Source organism: Passer montanus, unplaced genomic scaffold, assembly GCF_014805655.1.
Source record: "Passer montanus isolate IOZ18808 unplaced genomic scaffold, ASM1480565v1 scaffold47, whole genome shotgun sequence".
NCBI classification, from domain to species: Eukaryota; Metazoa; Chordata; class Aves; order Passeriformes; family Passeridae; genus Passer; species Passer montanus.
The window spans coordinates 1,472,970-1,491,938 of record NW_024369596.1 but is presented as its reverse complement, the minus strand read 5'-3'; the positions used below and the strand labels follow the sequence as shown (position 1 = coordinate 1,491,938).

Here is an 18,969-nt window from a genome sequence, read left to right as displayed (position 1 = left end):
TAAAAATAGAAATAAATGTACCCAGAAATTCAGTGAATATGGCAAAGGATTAAACAAAAAAAAAAAAAAAACCAAACCAAAAACAAAAATAAATTTACCTAGAAATTCAATGAATGGGGGAAAGGATTAAACAAAAAATAAAAATAAATTCACCCAGAAATTCAGTGAATGTGGGAAAGGATTAAACAAAAATTTAAAATAAATGTACCTAGAAATTCAGTGAATGGGGCAAAGAATTAAACAAAAAATAAAAACAAATGTACCCAGAAATTCAGTGAATATGACAAAGATTAAGCAGCTCTGTCCCTGTAAATTTTCCCAGAAACCCCACCTTGCTCTGCAGCACTGGGCTTTTGGTGGGATGGAAACGGAGCAAATTTAACACATAAATGTTGTGTTGTCCCCAGAATTCCTCCTGAGACACCCACAGGAAAATGTTTCAGTGAGAAATCGTCTCCAATCCAAAAAGTTGGGGCTCTTCTGATTTTTTTTTTAATTTTTTTTTTTTTTTGAGGTGAGGTGGCGGAGCAATAAAAACTTGGGGATTACAGGAAGTCAGGGGAAGGGTGGGGAAGTTTTTAACGGGGCTTTATGCAGCTGTAATCGCTGTGTTCATCTTTAATCAATGTTTTAAGAGCTCAGCTCTGCCAGGAACAGCTTTCAGCTCAGGGTTTCATGGATGTGGCCTCAAAGCTCCTCCTCAGAGCCCCTTCTCTGCCTCTCTAGGCAGAGTTCTGCCTGCTTCTTTTTGTGAAATTTCAGGTTTTAGCAATTTTTTTTGTGAATTTATTTTACTTAGCACTTAAAAAAAATTCTCTATTTTTTAGGGAAAATACAGTGTAAAAGGAAATGTTCATTTTGCTGCTCAATAGAGTAAAATTAATGCAAATGCCACAGATGAGGCTCGTGGATGGGACAAAGCAGCAGGAGCCACATCGGGGTGAGCTGGGACATGAGAGGTGCCACGGGGACGTTTAAATGCAATTTCATATTTGTTATCCAAGGCTGTAATCTTGGGAGATAGATGGATCAACAAAGAGATTGGAGTTGAGCAGTAATTTCCAGCGCTAATTAGGATTTTATTGTGTGTTGTGCACTGATAAAGCGTGCTCCTATCTCTGCTAATTACCCTGCCTGCTAAGCAGAAGCCAACTTTAATGGCTGGCCACTAAAACCCAAATCATTTCTCTGAAATTCTGCGAGAACATTCCGTGAATGCAGCGCTGCAGGCTCACATTTCACCTGGGAAATTGTGCTGGGGAATTCTGGCCCCTCCACAGCCCAGCAGGAAACAGGGAAAGAAGTGGAAATTGGGATGAAAGAAGTGGAAATTGGGATGAAAGAAGTGGGATTTACACTGAGGGCATGCCAGGGAGAATTACCTGTATTTTTTGAGGCAAACCATGGCTTTTGTACAATTTGAACAAGCAAGAATTGAGTGAAAGCTCAACCTGAAAGCCAAACAAGCCTTAGCAGGTGTTTAATCCCAGCTGCCAACTTTTAGGGTTAATATTTCAGACAATTCTGATGGAATTTAAAAAAAAAAAATTCTCTCTTAGACCTGATATCTGAGATATAGAAATGGGCAGGGAAAATTTTCTTCAGAAATCCTGAGAAATAGAAATGGGCAGGGAAAATTTTCTTCTGAATTCCTGAGGAATGGAAATGGGCAGGGAAAATTTTTTCTGAATTCCTGAGAAATGGAAATGGGCAGGGAAAATTTTCTTCTGAAACCCTGAGAAATGGAAATGGGCAGGGAAAATTTTTTCTGAAACCCTGAGAAATGGAAATGGGCAGGGAAAATTTTCTGAAATCCTGAGAAATGGAAATGGGCAGGGAAAATTTTCTGAATTGCTGAGAAATGGAAATGGGCACGCACAATTTTTTTCTGAATTCCTGAGAAACAGAAATGGGCAGACACAATTTTTTTTTCTCGTGGTGCTCAGCTCCTGTGTTAGATTTTCAGGCTCCTTTATCCCCAGGCTCCTCAGTCCCTTCGGATTTGGATTTATTCAGCAGAAATGAGGGGGTTTGGCCAGCTCTGGGCTGGGCAGGGCACTTTGAACCAGGGCTCTTGTTTAGATCTGAAATGTTGATGTGGTTTGGGGCTCCTGAGGAGGAAGCACAGGAGGATTAAAGGGGCAGGGATCTGTCCTGACCCTTCCCCCAAAAATCCTCCGGGTCACCCCGTGCAGGATTGCAGACTCAGGCCTCACCTTTATTTATTTGTTCCTTCATCTGTGGGATCAAAGCCAAATATTTCAGAATCGTTTCACCCCCACCCCCCAACATCACAACGAGGCAGGAAATAATGGGAGGTGCAAAACCAAGTTTAATTCCTTATTTTATTTAGATCGGTTTAAGAAAAAAAAATTGCTTCCCACAAGTTGGAAAATTTCTAAATTTCTAAATAAAATTTCTAAATAAACGTTTTGCCCATATAAAAATACAAACAACAATAAAATCAAGACGTCCATTGGCCCACATAATAATCTTGCCCTACAACAGAATCAGCTGTTGATTAAAAAAAATTAAAAAAAAAAAAAAGAAAAAAAAAAAAGAGGAACACAAAATGCCCACATTACCTTTCCAGGGGAAAAAAATAGAGGGAAAATAAAGAGAAACTTTGTGATCTGCTGAGCTCGGGGCTGTGCCAGGAGGGGATGGAGAGGCAAAGAGGAGGAGGAGGAGGAGAAGGAGAAGAAAAAAGAATAAGAGGAAGAAGAGGAAGAAGAAGAAGAAGAGGAATTCTCCTCCCTTCAGGCGTTTTGTGCTTCACAGAATGCCAGGCGATGAGGAAATTGTGGGTTCACGAGTGTCCCGTGGGCTCTGCTCACCCAGGTTTGTGTCTGCAGGGCCGGGGCACAGGGATCTCTGCTGGGGATTTTCCTTTTCCTTTATGGCCAGGGCAGAGGGATCTCTGCTGGGAATATTTCCTTTTCTTTAGGGCCAGGGCACAGGGATCTCTGCTGGGGATTTTTCCCTTTCCTGACATGCCAGGGCACAGGGATCTCTGCTGGGGTTTTCCTTGTGCTGGGTTGTGGGTAGGGCAGCAGGGGAGGCTCAGCTGGGCGCTCGCACGACCCTTTCCCATTTCCCCTGGGCGTGCAGGGCTCACCCCGAGGCACAGCCGTGAACATTTTCCTGAGTAAATCAGCCCAGCCCCGTGGCTCCCGAGCGGGGAAGGGCAGCCCAGCCCAGCTGGGCCCCCTCTAGCAGAGCAGGCTGCCTGTGAGCAGCAGCAGCAGGGCAGCCAGGAGCCGGGAGCTGCCCTGAGCCCTGCTCCCCGAGCTGGGAGAGGTGCTGGGGGCTGAGCTGGTGCTGTTGGGGGGCACCGTGGTGGTTTCTGCCCCTGAAATGGAAAAAAAAATTGAAAAAAAAAAATCAATTACAAACGCAAAGGACCAGCTGAGAGGTTCTGCAGTGTGAAAAATGCGTATTTTATGAGTGGCTTTTCACAAATATTCAAATTTTTGTTATGTTAGAAAGTGATGCTGTATTAATCTTCTTAAGCAGTGTGTTAAATATAGTTTTAGGTTAGAACATAATGTTCAAATAGAAACTATGCTATGTAAGATACTTTTAAAGAAAGGACTGCACCAGACAGCAGCCGCAGGACACCTGAATCTCACAGAGAAAGAGAATTTATGGCTCCATTATCAGCAGAAATGAACTTCTTCCTGCCTCCTCAGCCCTGAAGACACCATCAGGATTCGGAGGAACAAATTTGTGTTATGTTAGAAAGTGATGCTGTATTAATCTTCTTAAGCAGTGTGTTAAATATAGTTTTAGGTTAGAACATAATGTTCAAATAGAAACTATGCTATGTAAGATACTTCTAAAGAAAGGACTGCAGCAGACAGCAGCCGCAGGACACCTGAATCTTACAGAGAAAGAGAATTTATGGCTCCATTATCAGCAGAAATGAACTTCTTCCTGCCTCCTCAGCCCTGAAGACACCATCAGGATTCGGAGGAAGAAGCTGACACTGACACAGCCAGAATCCTGTGTTTAAATGGAATTTATGCATCGTGTGAATATGCAACAGCCTGTTGCTCTTAAGGGTTAATCCTCTGTTAATATGTGTCCTTTTTCAGGCTTATTTTGCCCAGAAAAAGTACCCAGACTGTCCCTAACTCTTTGATTTTTTGTCTCATATTGTCCTAATCTCAACTGTTTGAATTTTATTACTCTAATTATATTACTATTTTCCATAACCATTTTATTACAATTAAACTTTAAATTTTTTTTTAAAAAACAAGTGATTGGCATTTTTCACATGCAGGAGCTCTGATTTCACAGGAATGAGGGGTCACCCCCTCTCTGGAGGAGGGGGATCACAGCAGCAGCATCACCCTCTGGAGCACCAGAAATGCTCCCTGCCAGCAAAGCCACAGCTCCCAGCCCTTAAAGCAAAAAGGAAGCTTGGGGAGGTTTTAAGTTGGAATTTTAACCTGGAAAGCCTCAGTCTTCGCCTGACTGCTGGAGGTGGGGGATGTCCTCAGCTCCACCCTGCATCCCTCCCCACGGCCAGAGCAGAGGGCAGCCCCTGCCCAGCGTGTCCCGCCCTTCCCCGCACGCTGGAAATGAAGATTATTTACCTCTGGTCAGCACCCGGCTCCTGAGCTCGGTGGTGTTGTCAGGGAGGCTGAGGAAGACCCTGTGGGATGAAGGAAGAGAGGAAAACAGGTTCAGGGGAGAGAAGCTGAGTGTCCCAGTGGGATGGAAAGGGGACATTGCAGGCAGATGGAGAGAGAGGAATTTCAGACCTGAGCTCACCCATGCTGCCCTCAGCCACACTGAGCATTTTTGGGGGGTATTTTTAACATCTGAAATTGTTTCTCCATCACATTTTGGCCGTTCTGGGCTGGGGATGCCTGGTACCAGGGTGGCAATTAACTGGGAACCATCTGCTGCCTGTAATTAGCAGCACTCCTGGCAGGAGCTGGCTGTCCTTCCTCCTGCAGATGAGGCTGAAGGCTCTGCTTCCCCTGGCCAAACACCTCCCACGGGGCTGAGGGAAGGGCTCGGGGCCATTCCCATGGGGATAATCCGCATTTCTGCTCTGGGAGCATCTCCAGGCTCCCACGGCACCCCGGGGGGGCTTTTGGCAGCAAAAGATTTCCTTGGAAAATGAGAAGGAGAAGGAAAAGGAAAAAAAGGAAAATGAAAAAACAAAAAGGAGAAGGAGAAGGAGAAGGAGAAGGAGAAGGAGAAGGAGAAGGAGAAGGAGAAGAAAGAAAAGGAGAAGGAGAAGAAAGAAAAGGAGAAGGAAAAAGTAAAGAAGAGGGAAAATCCAGGAGCTCAGCCCCTGCTCTGGAGGAGGAGCTGGCTCTGGGTTTGTCCCACCTGGAGGCTCGGAGGGAGCAAATCCTCACCTGAAGTGCACGGAGGAGAGGTCGCTGCCGGGGGATGTCCAGCGGGCCGTGCTCTCTCTCTCGGAGATGTTGAGCACTGCTGTGAGCACAGAGCTGCAGCTCGCCGTGGCTGCATCCTCCCACCGCCCCACCGAGGCGTTCTGGGGGGACAGCGCCTGCAGCAGCAGCTGCCCCGAGCTGTTGCTGTGGTTCCTGTCGTCCTTTATCGTCACTGGGGGCAGAGCAAGTTGGACACAATGACATTGCTGCCAAAATGGGATTGCTGCCAAAATTACATTTCTGCCAAAATGAGATTTCTACCAAAATGAGATTGCTGCCAAAATGGGATTGCTACCAAAATTACATTTCTGCCAAAATGAGATTTCTACCAAAATGAGATTGCTGCCAAAATGGGATTGCTACCAAAATTACATTTCTGCCAAAATGAGATTGCTGCCAAAATGAGATTTCTACCAAAATTTCATTTTTACTAAAATTACATTTCTGCCAATATTAAATTTCTGCCAAAATGGGATTTCTACCAAAATGACATTTCTACCAAAATTACATTCCTGCCAATATTAAATTTCTACCAAAATTACATTCCTGTCAATATTAAATTTCTACCAAAATTACATTTCTGCCAAAATGAGATTGCTGCCAATATTAAATTTCTGCTAATATTACATTTCTGCCAATATTAAATTTCTGCCAAAATGCCATTTCTGCCCTGCCAGGACCCCGAGCCCTCAGTGCCCCCCTGTGTGGCACCCATGGTGACATCAGCCAGCCCAGGAGGTATTTCACCCCAAATCCCCTTTTTCTGCCCCTGATCTGCCCAGGCTCGGGGCTCAGCCCCTCCTGCACCCTGAGCAGCCGTGCAGAGGGGAAGGGCTGCAGGAGGAACCTCTGGCTGGATGTGCCTCACCCTGCCTGCCCCGGGGCTCTCGGGGCTTTTCTCCCCAGCAGGAGCTGGACCCTGCTCAGGCTGGGCACGGGAGATGCTGCCCAGCACCAGAGGCTGCCCAGGTCCCTGTGCTTGTCCTGCCACGTCCCTCTCAGCCTCCAGCACCCCTGGGGCCAGCCCTGCTTCAAACCAAAGCTGCCAGACCCTCCAGGAGCTGAGCTGAGGCAGGAACTGCCATCAAACCTCAACTCCCTGCTCAAAAATTGAAATAGCAGTGAGCAAATGAAAGGAGCCCAACTGACTGCTGTGGGCGATGTGAGGGAATCCTGTGGCTCACACCTCCTCCCTGCAGGAAGGTGTCAGGATAAGGGGTCGGGATATATCTCCTCCACTGTTTTCTGGGTTTTGCTGGGCCTCAGGGCACAGGGAGCTTTGTTGGCAGGGCCAGGCTGTGTTTTCCCATCCTTCTGCAGCGTGAAATCCATTTCCTACCGTGATGCTGAACGTTTGTCAGCACCAAAGTTATCTCTTCCCCTTTGTCTGTGCAGAAAGGCAGAGTCCGAGAAGAGGGGAGGGAGCCAAACCACAAAACAACTTCCCCAAGTTCTGTCTTTTCAAGAGCATTCAGCTCCTTCTGTGCAAGTTCAGGCAAAAAAATAAAGGGAGAAAAAAAATCATCCTGAGGAGAGAAAGAGGATTTGGGATTGAGCTGCGGAGGGGAAGGTGAAATAGGAATAAAGAGGTAACAACAGCACTGCTCACCCATCTCCTGCCTGAAACGAAAAAGAATTAAAGCAGAAGCAGAAAGCTCCAGCTGAAGCAGACGTGAGAGCAGCTGAGGCAGGCACAGAGATTTCTGTGCAGGGCCAGTCTGTGAGCTCCAGCCAGGGCTGGCTTACCCAGGTAGGTTGTGTTGGCCTGGTAAGTCTCAGGTGTTGTTTCCACAGAGAAATTCCCTTCGGTGGTGTTCCAGAGCCAAAGGCACCCTTCCATCTCCGTGTCTGCCTGGCCGGCCGCTGTCCCCAGCAGGAGGAGAGGTGCCAAGAGGAGGAAAGCTGCCATGACCCCCTCGGTGCCTCCTCCTCGCCCACCTGCCCTGGGAACTGAGGAAGCCTCAGGCCTCCCCAGCCCCTTTTATAGCCGGGCTCTGATGAGGTAAATGCAAATATTTCCTCCTCCCCGTCCAGCTCACAGGTCCACACCCCCCCGGAGGTTTCACTGATAGAGACACTTCCTCCTACCTGCCCAGCCTTGGAGAGAAGGGGTGAAAAACAAGGGGTGACCCCCCTTGAAGGGGTTCAGATGGGCAGGGGGGACATCCCTGAGGAATGCTGGGCTGGACACCAAGGTCTGTGTCCCCAAGAATGGTGACCAGCCCTGTGACCTCTTGCAGAAACCCTGGAAATGTGGAGGAGCCTCCAGTCTTGCTCCCAGCTCTGGTCCAGCCTTTTCCTGGAGTTCCAAAAAATGTGAAAAACCCAGAACAGCCTTGTACAAATGCTCAAATTCAGCTTCTGATCCTGCTGGGAAGGAGCTGGGTCATGAAGGGCCAGGATGGGGAGGGTTGGTCTCTCCTGATCCCCTCTCACAGCCCCTCCCTGGTGAACTCGGTGTTTTCCTGCTGGGGACACATCCCTGAGGAGATTCCCCCAATAATTCTGAACACCTCAAACAACACCACACAAGGAAAACAGCTCGAGCTTCTCTCTCCTCTCCTTCCTGGATTTTCCCCCATTTCCCCCTCAGGTCTTCGGCTGATCTTGAAGCTGATTTTGAATATTTCAAGGTTGATTTTGGTTCTGGTTTTGAGGCTGATCTTGAAGCTTTCAAAGCAGGTTTTGAGGCTGATTCTGAAAGTTTTGAAGCTGATTTTGAGGCTGATTTTGAAATATTTCAAGGCTGATTTTGAAGCTGATTTCAAGGCTGATTTTGAGGCTGATTTTGAAGCTGATTTTTAATTATTTCAAGGCTGATTTCAAGGTTGATGATGCTGATTTTGAGGTTGACTTTGAAGCTGATCTTGAGGCTGATTTTGTAATATTTCAAGGCTGATTTTGAAGCTGATTTTGAAGCTTTCAGCAGCGCTGATGAGGCTGTTTTTGAGGCTGATTTCAAGGTTGATTTGGCAGCTGTTGGGGCAGCGCTGAGGGATCAGTGCTGGGGACAAGGACAGCACTTTCCTGTCCCTGAAATGTGGGATTCCTCCCGCTCACCTTCCACCTCCTTGGGACAGGAGAAGGAACTGGGACCAGAGCGAAACCCGGCGTGTCAGACACCCAGTAATTAGAGGTGATGACCCTGAATCAGCAGGGATGGCTCCAGATCCGCTCCCAGGATGGTTCCACTGAGGGTGGCTGCTTCCAGCAGCCAAAATGAGCAACACAGGCACTCCAAATGAGCTGGATCCCTCCAAAAAAAAAAGGGAATGGCCTCTTTTTCTGCCTTGCAGAACCTCAGGGTCATGGAGGGTGGAAGAGACTCTAAAGCACACCCCACACTTCTTCCAATGCCTGACCACTCTTTTTTTCTGATTTTTTTTCCTCTGCTCCTCCCCTGCAGAAGGGGATAAACCTCCCTGGTGTTTCTGATGCCCTCATGCTGTGGTTGTGCCAAGCTCACTCCGTCATCCTCCTCCTCCTCCTCCTGCCTGGCCCTGCTGAGTCACTCGTGCTGCCTGAGTGGGAGTTTGGGTTTCCTTCCCTGGGCTCATCTTCCTGTGCCCCAGCCCCAGAGCTCCTCACCCAGCGGGCTGCAGCTCTGGAGAGCTGCTGTGGAAAATACTTCCAATGAAAGTGGAACAGAAGTGGGAGAAGGAGGAGGAATTAGGGGAGTTCAGGGCAAAGAGGGGAGCAGCAGGAAAGGTGTTGGAAGAATTTCCAGTGGTGCTGCATTGGCTGGAGGTGAATTGGCCCCAATGCAGAGTGTGGGGAAAAAAAAATAAAATTGAGATTTTCTGGTCTGCAGAGCCTCATTTTTGTGGGGTTTTTGTCTTTTCTGCCCTTCTGGGAGCTTCCCTGGGCAGTGCCTGGGGCGGCAAAGGCTCCTGGGGAATGGGAGCTGCTCTTCCCAGCTGCTGGGAAACCTTTCCTGGGAGCCCCTGAGGAGCAGGGGAAGGGTGCCAGCAGCCTGGGAGCACAGGCAATGGAAGCAGAGGGTTTTGCAAGCCCGGCTGCCAGGGGTGCTGTTTGCCCCGGGCAGTTTCGTGTTGAATCCTCCTTGCAAAAGCTCGGTGCCATCTCTGGGTGGTGGGGGTGACTCAGTGGGGTGTCACTGTGCTCTCCCAGAGAATTCCATCTGGGACACAGCAGGCAGGATGGGAGTGCTACAAAAACCTCCCCAGGGCTGAGGAGAGCCTTGTGAGGGGCGCTGGAAGTGACAATTTTTGGTGCATGATCCCCCTCTGGGGCTTTTCAGTTTTGCTGGTTCTTGAAGAGGTTGATCTTCTGTGGGAGCCGAGCCCTGCCTTGAGGAGAGGCTACAACCAGAGAGCTCCGGGAAGCAATAAAATTAATGTTTTTATCCCTAAAGGTGGCTGCACAATCATCCATTCAGCCGGGGATAAAGCCATGAAACAAAGCCAATCCAATGGGTGTGAAGCCCAGGGGAGGAAGGGCAGCAAACAGAAATTTCTGTGGGAGATTTGTGTGTTACAGAGGGACCTGAGCTTCTAGAGTGCCCAAAACATTTGGAGAGGGCTGAAACTGCTGAGAGCAGCATGCAGGGAGCCCGTGGGGCTGGGGCTGGGGCAGGAGCAGCCCTGGGGTGGCACTGCAGGATGTGGCCCCAGCCAGGTGACAGCTCCAGCCAGGTGACAGCCCCAGCCAGGTGACAGCTCCAGCCAGGTGACAGCCCCAGCTTGCCTTTGGGAGCCAGAGCAAACAGAGGCTCTGGGAAAGGGCAGCAGCCCCAGCTCTGGTGCTCAGAGCTTGGAAATGTTCCCCTGGTGCCACCCACAAGGTCAGCATTGCTCCAGAGGGGATGGTTGGGGTGCTGCTCCCTCCTGACAGGAGCTCTCAGCTGGGCCCCCCCCGTGCCTGCTCCTGGTGGAGCTGGACAGCCCCAGCCAGGTGACAGCCCCAGCTTGCCTTTGGGAGCCAGAGCAAACAGAGGCTCTGGGAAAGGGCAGCAGCCCCAGCTCTGGTGCTCAGAGCTTGGAAATGTTCCCCTGGTGCCACCCACAAGGTCAGCATTGCTCCAGAGGGGATGGTTGGGGTGCTGCTCCCTCCTGGCAGGAGCTCTCAGCTGGGCCCCCCCGTGCCTGCTCCTGGTGGAGCTGGGAGGGGAATGAGGTCAGTGAATATCCCTGGGCAAGGAGCAGCACTTGGAGCTCGGGGCTGTGCTTCAGGAGTGCAGCTGGAGCCCTCCAGCACGGCAGGAATTATCCAGGGAGGAGCAGGTCCAGGAAAGCCAAACCTCCTCCCACCTGTGCCTCACCTGGAGGGGATGGCCAGGGAGGGGGCTTTGGGGCAAAATGCAGCAGTGACAGGGGATAAAACAGAATAAACACTGCATGAGCACCTGCCCGGGAGCAGGGAAATGTCAACCACAGGGAAAGCGCCTCAGGCTGTGCCTGGGTCAGGCACAGGTGAGAGCAGGGCAGGCTGCTGGGGAAGGCAGGGCCAGGGAGATCCCCTGTTCCATTTCCTGGTGCTGGAACCGTCTGGCTGGGCTGGGCTGCAGCCACCCTGCACATCAGGGCATCCTCTCCTCTCCTCTCCTCTCCTCTCCTCTCCTCTCCTCTCCCTCCCTGGCACTCTGGACTCTGCCCAGCCCCATCCAGGTGAGCTGTGTTTGCTCTCACTCCTCACCAGCCTTTATGGGGTTATTTGCTCTGGGTGAAGAACAGTTGAGGTTTACTGGGCTGTTTTGCAAATATTGTGTTTTGTAAATGCAGGGATGAAGGGGTTTTTTACAGCCTGAACTGCTGAGCTGGCTTGAACAGCCTCCTTGTCCTGCTGGAGGTGTGGGACTTGGCAGCTACAGAAATCCACCCCATGCCTCCAGCCAGGAGGGAACCCAGAGAGGGCAGCAGGGCAGGCAGGGCCCTGTGCCTCGCTGGGCTTGTAAATGAGCCTTGGAATGGATTTTTGCATTTCCCACAGGCAGCAGGAGAATCTTCAGCTCTGAGGCTGATCCCAGCCCGGCAGGGCTCTGTCCAGTATAAATAACAATAATAATAGAATAACAAAAGCTGGATTGTTCTCTGCAGGGATGAGCTCCTGAAAGCCCCCTCGTAACCCACAGAGAGGGGGAAGGAAGGACAAACATTCTGTCAAAAGGCTCTTCCCCAAAGTGAGCAGCTCTCCTGCTTCTCTGGACTCCTGAGGAGCTCCCTGCCCACAGGAGCAGGAGAAGCAGCAGCCAGGAGCTTCTTCTGGGCAGCGCTGGGCTCACCTGCCCCTGCAGACAACCCTCCCTGCAGGAGCAGAGCTCTGCTCTCCTGGGTCTGCAGAGCCCTCCTGGGACACCCCCAGGCTGGTGCCTTTGCTGCAGAGCCCTGCCCCAGCCTGGGCTGGATCCCTGGTGTCCCAACCCGGGCTGGCCGGGCTGGTGCCTTTGCTGCAGAGCCCTGCCCCAGCCTGGGCTGGATCCCTGGTGCCCCCAGCTCCATCCCTACTGTCCCCAGCTCCATCCCTGGTGTCCCACCTCCATCTCTGGTGCTCCCAGCTCCATCTCTGGTGCCCCCAGCTCCATCTCTGGTGTCCCCACCTCCATCTCTGGTGCTCCCAGCTCCATCTCTGGTGTCCCCAGCCCTGGGATGGATCCCTGGTGTCCCCAGCTCCATCCCTGGCATCCCTAGTTCCATCCCTGCTGTCCCCAGTTCCATCCCTGCTGTCCCCAGTTTCATCCCTGGTGTCCCAGCTCCATCCCTGGTGTTCCTAACTCCATCCCTCATGTTCCCAGCTCCATCCCTGGTGTCCCACCTCCATCCCTGGTGTCCCCAACTCCATTCCTGGTGTCCCCAGCTCCATCCCTGGTGTCCCCAGTTCCATCCCTGGTGTCCCCACTTCCATCCCTGATGTCCCCACTTCCATCCCTGGTGTCCCCAGTTCCATCCCTGGTGTCCCAGCTCCATCCCTCATGTTCCCAGCTCCATCCCTGGTGTCCCACCTCCATCCCTGGTGTCCCCAACTCCATTCCTGGTGTCCCCAGCTCCATCCCTGGTTTCCCCAGTTCCATCCCTGGTGTCCCAGCTCCATCCCTCATGTTCCCAGCTCCATCCCTCATGTCCCCAGCTCCATCCCTGGTGTCCCACCTCCATCCCTGGTGTCCCCAGCTCCATCCCCGGCATCCCCAGCCCTGGCGAGGGGACAGGAGCCTGCCCAGGTGTCTCGGTGTCACAGCGCTGCTGTGATGGGTGCCCAGGTGATTCATTCCCAGGTGATTCCCGGGTGATTCCCGGGAGTTTGCCCGCGCTCAGAGCCCGGCTGTCCCCGTGCCACGCGCTCTGTGCGTCTCCAGCCCTGCTGCCAGGGGGGTGACACCTGTCCCGGTGCCACCCCGGCTCCCCAGGCCAGGCAGGAGGGAGCAGCAGCCCTGGGGAAGAGCAGCTGGAAGGGGCAGGGGGTGCCCAGGAGATGGCAGCAGCCTCCCACTGTGCCAGGCTCTGTCCTGGCTGCTGCCACCGCGCCTGTCCCCTTGCTCTGTGCCAGCAAAGCACCTCAGGGCTGTCCCCCCTGACCCGAGCCCCTTCCCAGCTCCAGGTTTCCCTCCTGGACCCAGAGGTTTTCCTGGCAGCCCTCGCTGAGCCCAGAGCTGGGAGCAGCGCCTGATGCTGCTGCCACAGCCGCCCACTCCAAGGTGCAAAATGAGCATTTTTTGGCTGCCAAGCCAAGGCGTTTGGTCCTGGATGAGGAATGTGCAGCTTTATCCCAGGGAGGGGCTCCCAGCTCCCTAAATTTCTTTACCTGCTGTGATCTATTTGTGAGCACCAGGAAGGTGACTTCCAGCCAGGCTGGGAGGACATGGATCCGTGTTTAATCATCCCTTCATGATGGTATTTGGGGATTTCCCATTTAATCAGTAATTAATGTGCCTGGCAATTAATTCTGTGGGGCTCTCGGTGCCCTGAGCAGCTCAGGGTGGATTCTGAGCAGCCCTTTTCTTACTTTGGGGGAGTTCTGAGCAGTGATGAATTTGCTGTGATGAATTGCAAGAGATATCAATTTCCTTCCTGATTCCTTCTAATTAGTATGGATTTTTAATTATTTTTTTTTTAAACCAGGACATGGGCATTTCACTTTTTGGAGGACAAGGACCAGGCAGGGAAAGGAAGGAAAGGAAAGAGAAAAAGGAAAGAGATTAAAAAAAGGTAAAATTGGGAAAAGTTGCTATGAGTAGATTTTGCCTTGCATCTCTCAGCTGTGAGACTCTCACATCCTTGGGGCAGTTTAAAAAGAGAATTTGCCCCCTGATTTCCCACCCTAAGGGCTGCAAGGTGTGGCCTGTGCTGTGTGGATGGGATGCAGCAGCTGCTCCCTGCTCTGACCCTGCGGGAGCTGAGCTTGGCTGCTCCTGGACAGCTCCTCCAGAGCCATCCCAGCTTTGCTGCAGGAGCCTTTGGCAGTGAGTGGGCGAGCAGCACTGGGGAAAGGGATGTGGAAGAGGCACAAGGGCAGGGAAACTCTGCAGAACTGGGCTGCTTCACCCTGGCTTTGCTGAAACCCTTCCCCCTGCCCCAGAGCACCTTGACCTCCTCATTTGTGTTCGTGCCTGGCAACTCTGCACTCGCTGGAGAGGGAAAAAAAAATAGAGGAGGAAGAACATTAAAAATGCTTCACTTGAGCTGGAGATTCAGCCCTGCCTTGGCTTTCTGCCGGCTTCAAACACAGCAGCAGAACCTCTTGTGTTTAGCCCCAAAGGAGTCCCTAATTAGTGGAGAAACTGCAAAGCTCTGAACTTGTTTGGGAATGCTTTAGCGCAGAGGCCCCCTGAGGTTCATTAAACAAATGAATCCAAAGCAGTCAAATAGCTGGGATCCTCAAAGTGACAAGGACCTCAGTCCCTGGGCTGAAGGCAGGCTGGCACTGCAAATGAAATATTTCCTGCAGTGGTGGAGCTGCTCACACAGCCTGGCAGGGCAAGGGACAGCAGCTCCAGCCCTGCTGCACCCCGGGGCTCTGGGGACACAGGGAGCAGCCAGGGCAGTGCAGGCAGGGGCACAGGGGAAATTCCAGTGGGGATGGTGCAGCTGGGTGGGACGGGGCTGTGGGGAGCAGGAGGAGGTGTGGGAGGAAGGACAGAGATGTGGGAAGAAGGAGATCCCCAGGAGAAGGCCAGGACTGAGGGGAGCAGGAGATCCTCAGGAGGAGGACAGAGGTGTGGGGAGCAGGAGGAGGTGTGGGAGGAAGGACAGAGATGTGGGAAGAAGGAGATCCCCAGGAGAAGGCCAGGACTGAGGGGAGCAGGAGATCCTCAGGAGGAGGACAGAGGTGTGGGGAGCAGGAGGAGGTGTGGGAGGAAGGACAGAGATGTGGGAAGAAGGAGATCCCCAGGAGAAGGCCAGGACTGAGGGGAGCAGGAGATCCTCAGGAGGAGGACAGAGGTGTGAGGTGCAGAAGGACACGGCTGAGAGGAGCAGGAGCCCTTCAGGAGAAGAACAGGGCTGTGGGGAGCCGGGGATCCCCAGGAGAAGGACAGAGGAGTGGGGAGCAGGGGATCCCCAGGAGAAGGAGAGGGCTGATGGGAGCAGGAACCATTCAGGAGAAGGACAAAAGTGTGGGGAGCAGGAGTTCCCCAGGAGGACAGAGATGTGGGGAGAAGGAGATCCCCAGGAGAAGGACAGAGGAGTGAGGAGCAGGAGAAGGACAGGGCTGTGGGGAGCAGGAGAAGGACAGAGGAGTGGGGAGAAAGATCCCCAGGAGAAGGACAGAGGTGTGGGGAGAAGAAGGACAGGGCTGAGGGGAGCAGGAGTTTCTCAGGAGAAGGACAGAAGTGTGGGGAGAAGGAGTTCCCCAGGATGAGGACAGAGGTGTTGGGGAGCAGGAGATCCCCAGGAGAAGGACAGAGGTGTGGGACAGCTCCAAAAATTCGGGGAAAACCCCACACCTTCTCCCCTCACTGATTTTCAGCAAACCCCTGGCACTCCCCCAGATATTTTGGACGCAGAGGCTGTCTCACAGCAAATGCCCCTCTGTGGGTGCAGATGGGGCTGGCAGAGCCCGGGGCAGTGACATTTCTGGGGCAGGGCTGCAGCTGAGCTCCTGAAATGTTACCCAAATACCTCCAGCACCTCCAGGGCACGGCTGCTCTTTCAGTGCCCAGCCCTTCCCTGAGCTGTGGGGATTAAGAACCACCCAGATGGAGCTGAAACTCTGTCAGGATGGAGGGGAAAGAGGCAAAGAGCTCCAAGGCTTGCCCTGGTGCCTCTGCTGTGGCTTCCTCAGCTCTGGGGCTGGCTGGGCCCTGGCCCAGCAGCATGCAGGTGTTAAAAATAGGTTAGAAACTGTCATAAAATAGCTGATAATTGTGAAGCATGTGCTGTTAGATTGGTTATTATATTGTAAAAGGGTTAAAAGGTAGTTATATATGGTACTGAACACCATAACACACCTCAGGAAAGTGCACCACGAGCCAGCCTGGACAGAGCTGCCATGGGCCCATCGAGCGCCTTAAACCCTCATGCAAACAAAGGATCCAAACAGAAACCAATCCAGAGGGACAAAAACCAGGATAAAAAGGGGCTTCTGACCCACTGAGTCTGTGCTGCTCCATCTGGGCCATGGGGACATGGCAGCGGGATCGCTCCTGCCCGGCCTGCAGGCCCTCATGCTTTAGGCCTTTGTTTTATTACAATAAATGCTGAAATCACTTCAGCACCAGGAGCCTGCTCTCCTTTTTAATGCTGGGATCACAAAGTGATGGCTGGTGGTGTTGGTAGAGCCCGTGTGGGCACCACAGATGGGAACCACAAATGGGCACCACAAATGGGCTCCAGAAATGGGCTCCACGATGGGCACAGAAATGGCTCTGCTCAGGGAATTCTGGCTGTGCCTGGAATTCTGGCTGGGGATTTTTTGCCATGGGTTTCACTGGATTGCCCATCCCTGGCAGTGCCCAGAGCAGGCACTGATGCCAGGGCTTTTTAACATTTATTTCAGCACTTTCTGCTGCAGGAAGGGCTGCCAGGGAGGGATGGGATCCAGCCCTGGGGAGTTCTCCCTGGATTTTCAGCTGTGCTGGTGGCAGAGCTCTTTGCCACGTTTAGGGGAGGAGAAGAGCACGTGCAGAGAGCTCCTGACACCCTTTGCAGGGACACCAGCCACAAATCTGCCTGTGCTGGCTTTGCTCGAGTTAATAAATTCTGCTGGAGAATAAATAGATCCTAAATTACACCCTGGCCTGGCCAGAACTTTTATCTTGCCTGTCAGGACTGTGTAATATTAATTACAGCCTGCTCCAGCTGCCCTCAGGGAGAGCTGGCACATGGCTGCAGCACTCAGCTGTGACTCTTATTTGATTTTTTTTTTTCATTTAATCAATGCCCAATAAATCTGTAATCTCCTGAATCTGGACATCTGTGCTTAATGTATCCGGGGAGTGACCTAATTAAATTCCAGTTTAGACCATCTCAGGCTGGGGCTGGACCCTTGGATCCCTGCTCTGCTGGGGGAATATTTGAGGGGTTCCCAGACAAGGGAAGGAATGATGGATCTGACTCCATGTTCTCAGAAGGCTAATTTATTATTTTATGATAACAAATTATATTATATTAAAGGATAGTACACTATACTATACTAAAGAATACAGCAAGGATACTTACAGAAGGCTAAAAAGATAATAATGAAAACTCTCTCTGGAGCCTCGACACAGCTTGGCACTGGTTGGCCAATGAGTCAAAATAATTCAGAGCTGAAACCAATGAAACAATCTCCAAACACATACCAAAGCAGCAAAACACAGGAGAAGCAAATGAGATAAAACTGTTTTCCTTTTTCTCTGAGGCTTCTCAGCTTCCCAGGAGAAAAATCCTGGCAAAGGGATTTTTCAGAAAATATGAATGTAGCAATCCCCTGAGGGGGAAACATCCCTGGTGAGGTTTGTGAAGACCAGGGAGGCACCAAAAATGACCCCCTAAAAGTGACCATGGCACAAACTCCATCAGCACAGCTCCTGCAAGGAAATGCTGCTTAAACCCAGCTTAAAACAGGGCAGGGATAGGCAGGGTTTGGAATTCCTGTGCTGGGTGCTCAGCCTGGCTGCGGCACAGAATTATTTGGGTTTGGATTGAGGGCACTTGAGATGGTAGTTTTATCTTTGGAGTTTGGTGTTTATTATTTCTTATGAGTAAAACAGTTTCTCTTTTACACAGGACAGCAGTTATTGGTTTATTTGGGATTGAAGGCCCTTGAGATGGGATTTTCCTGATCAAACTCAGGTGTTTATTATTTCTTATCAGTATCTTTTACATGGGGCACCAGTTATTGGTTTTGGGTTGAGGGCACTTGAGATGGTAGTTTTATCTTTGGACTTTGGTGTTTATTATTTCTTATTAGTAAAGCAGTTTCTCTTTTACACAGGACAGCAGTTATTGGTTTCTTTGGGTTTGGATTGCAGGCCCTTGAGATGGGATTTTCCTGATCAAACTCATGTGTTTATTATTTCTTATCAGGATCTTTTACATGGGGCTCCAGTTATTGGTTTCTTTCAGTTTGGATTGAGGGCACTTGAGATGGTAGTTTTACCTTTGGACTTTGGTGTTTATTATGTCTTATTAGTAAAGCAGTTTCTCTTTTACGCAGGACAGCAGTTATTGGTTTCTTTCAGTTTGGATTGAGGGCACTTGAGATGGTAGTTTTACCTTTGGACTTTGGTGTTTATTATGTCTTATTAGTAAAGCAGTTTCTCTTTTACGCAGGACAGCAGTTATTGGTTTCTTTCAGTTTGGATTGAGGGCACTTGAGATGGTAGTTTTATCTTTGGACTTTGGTGTTTATTATTTCTTATCAGTATCTTTTACATGGGGCACCAGTTATTGGTTTTGGGTTGAGGGCACTTGAGATGGTAGTTTTATCTTTGGACTTTGGTGTTTATTATTTCTTATTAGTAAAGCAGTTTCTCTTTTACACAGGACAGCAGTTATTGGTTTCTTTGGGTTTGGATTGAAGGCCCTTGAGATGGGATTTTCCTGTTTGGACTTAGGTGTTTATTATTTCATATCAGTAAAACACTTCTGCAACTCTAGGCTCAGTACTAAGGTATAAAATAGTTAACAATCTTTTGTTACAAGGTTTTTTAAGACTAAATGTCTAATTAAGAGCTGACACTTAGAGGTGTTTGCAGTGCTCAGCAGGAGCTGGGGGTTCCCCTGCTGCACAGGAGCAGCACAAACTCCTTTTTTAGGCAGCCTTTGTACGATGGGAGCGTGGCCTAGAAACCTCACTGAGCCCACGTTCTGTGATTTCTTAGCCCCAGAGCAGAAATAAATCCCAATATGAGCATTTTCAGTTCTGACTTTTCTGGGTTTCTGTGTTTTTCCTCATGGAGGGAGATTTTCAGTGCAGTTGCACGTCAGGAACTGTTTTTTGCTACGAAAACCAGGGTATTTTTAAATTGACTCTTATTTTTGCCTGTGCCTCAAAAACACTCATGAATTTTGCAGTAACATCTTGAAACCTTTCTTGTCTTGTTATATCAAGAGCATTTTCCAGACAGTGCTTAAGACCAGCCATTCCTGGGACCATTAGCATTGAAAAGGCAGCAGAT

At 50.6% G+C, this 18,969-nt stretch overlaps 1 protein-coding gene across 1 annotated transcript; it reads right to left on the bottom strand.

The window, feature by feature from the left end:
* Nucleotides 1–2,442: 2,442 nt before the first annotated feature.
* Nucleotides 2,443–7,347, bottom strand: LOC120508418 (placenta-expressed transcript 1 protein-like). The gene is made up of 4 exons (XM_039721991.1): nt 7,164–7,347; nt 5,379–5,589; nt 4,602–4,660; nt 2,443–3,352 (listed from the first exon to the last, which is right to left on the bottom strand). The coding sequence occupies exons 1-4, from the start codon at nt 7,324–7,326 to the stop codon at nt 3,213–3,215; spliced, it is 573 nt and encodes a 190-aa protein (XP_039577925.1). The 5' UTR covers nt 7,327–7,347; the 3' UTR covers nt 2,443–3,212.
* Nucleotides 7,348–18,969: the final 11,622 nt, after the last annotated feature.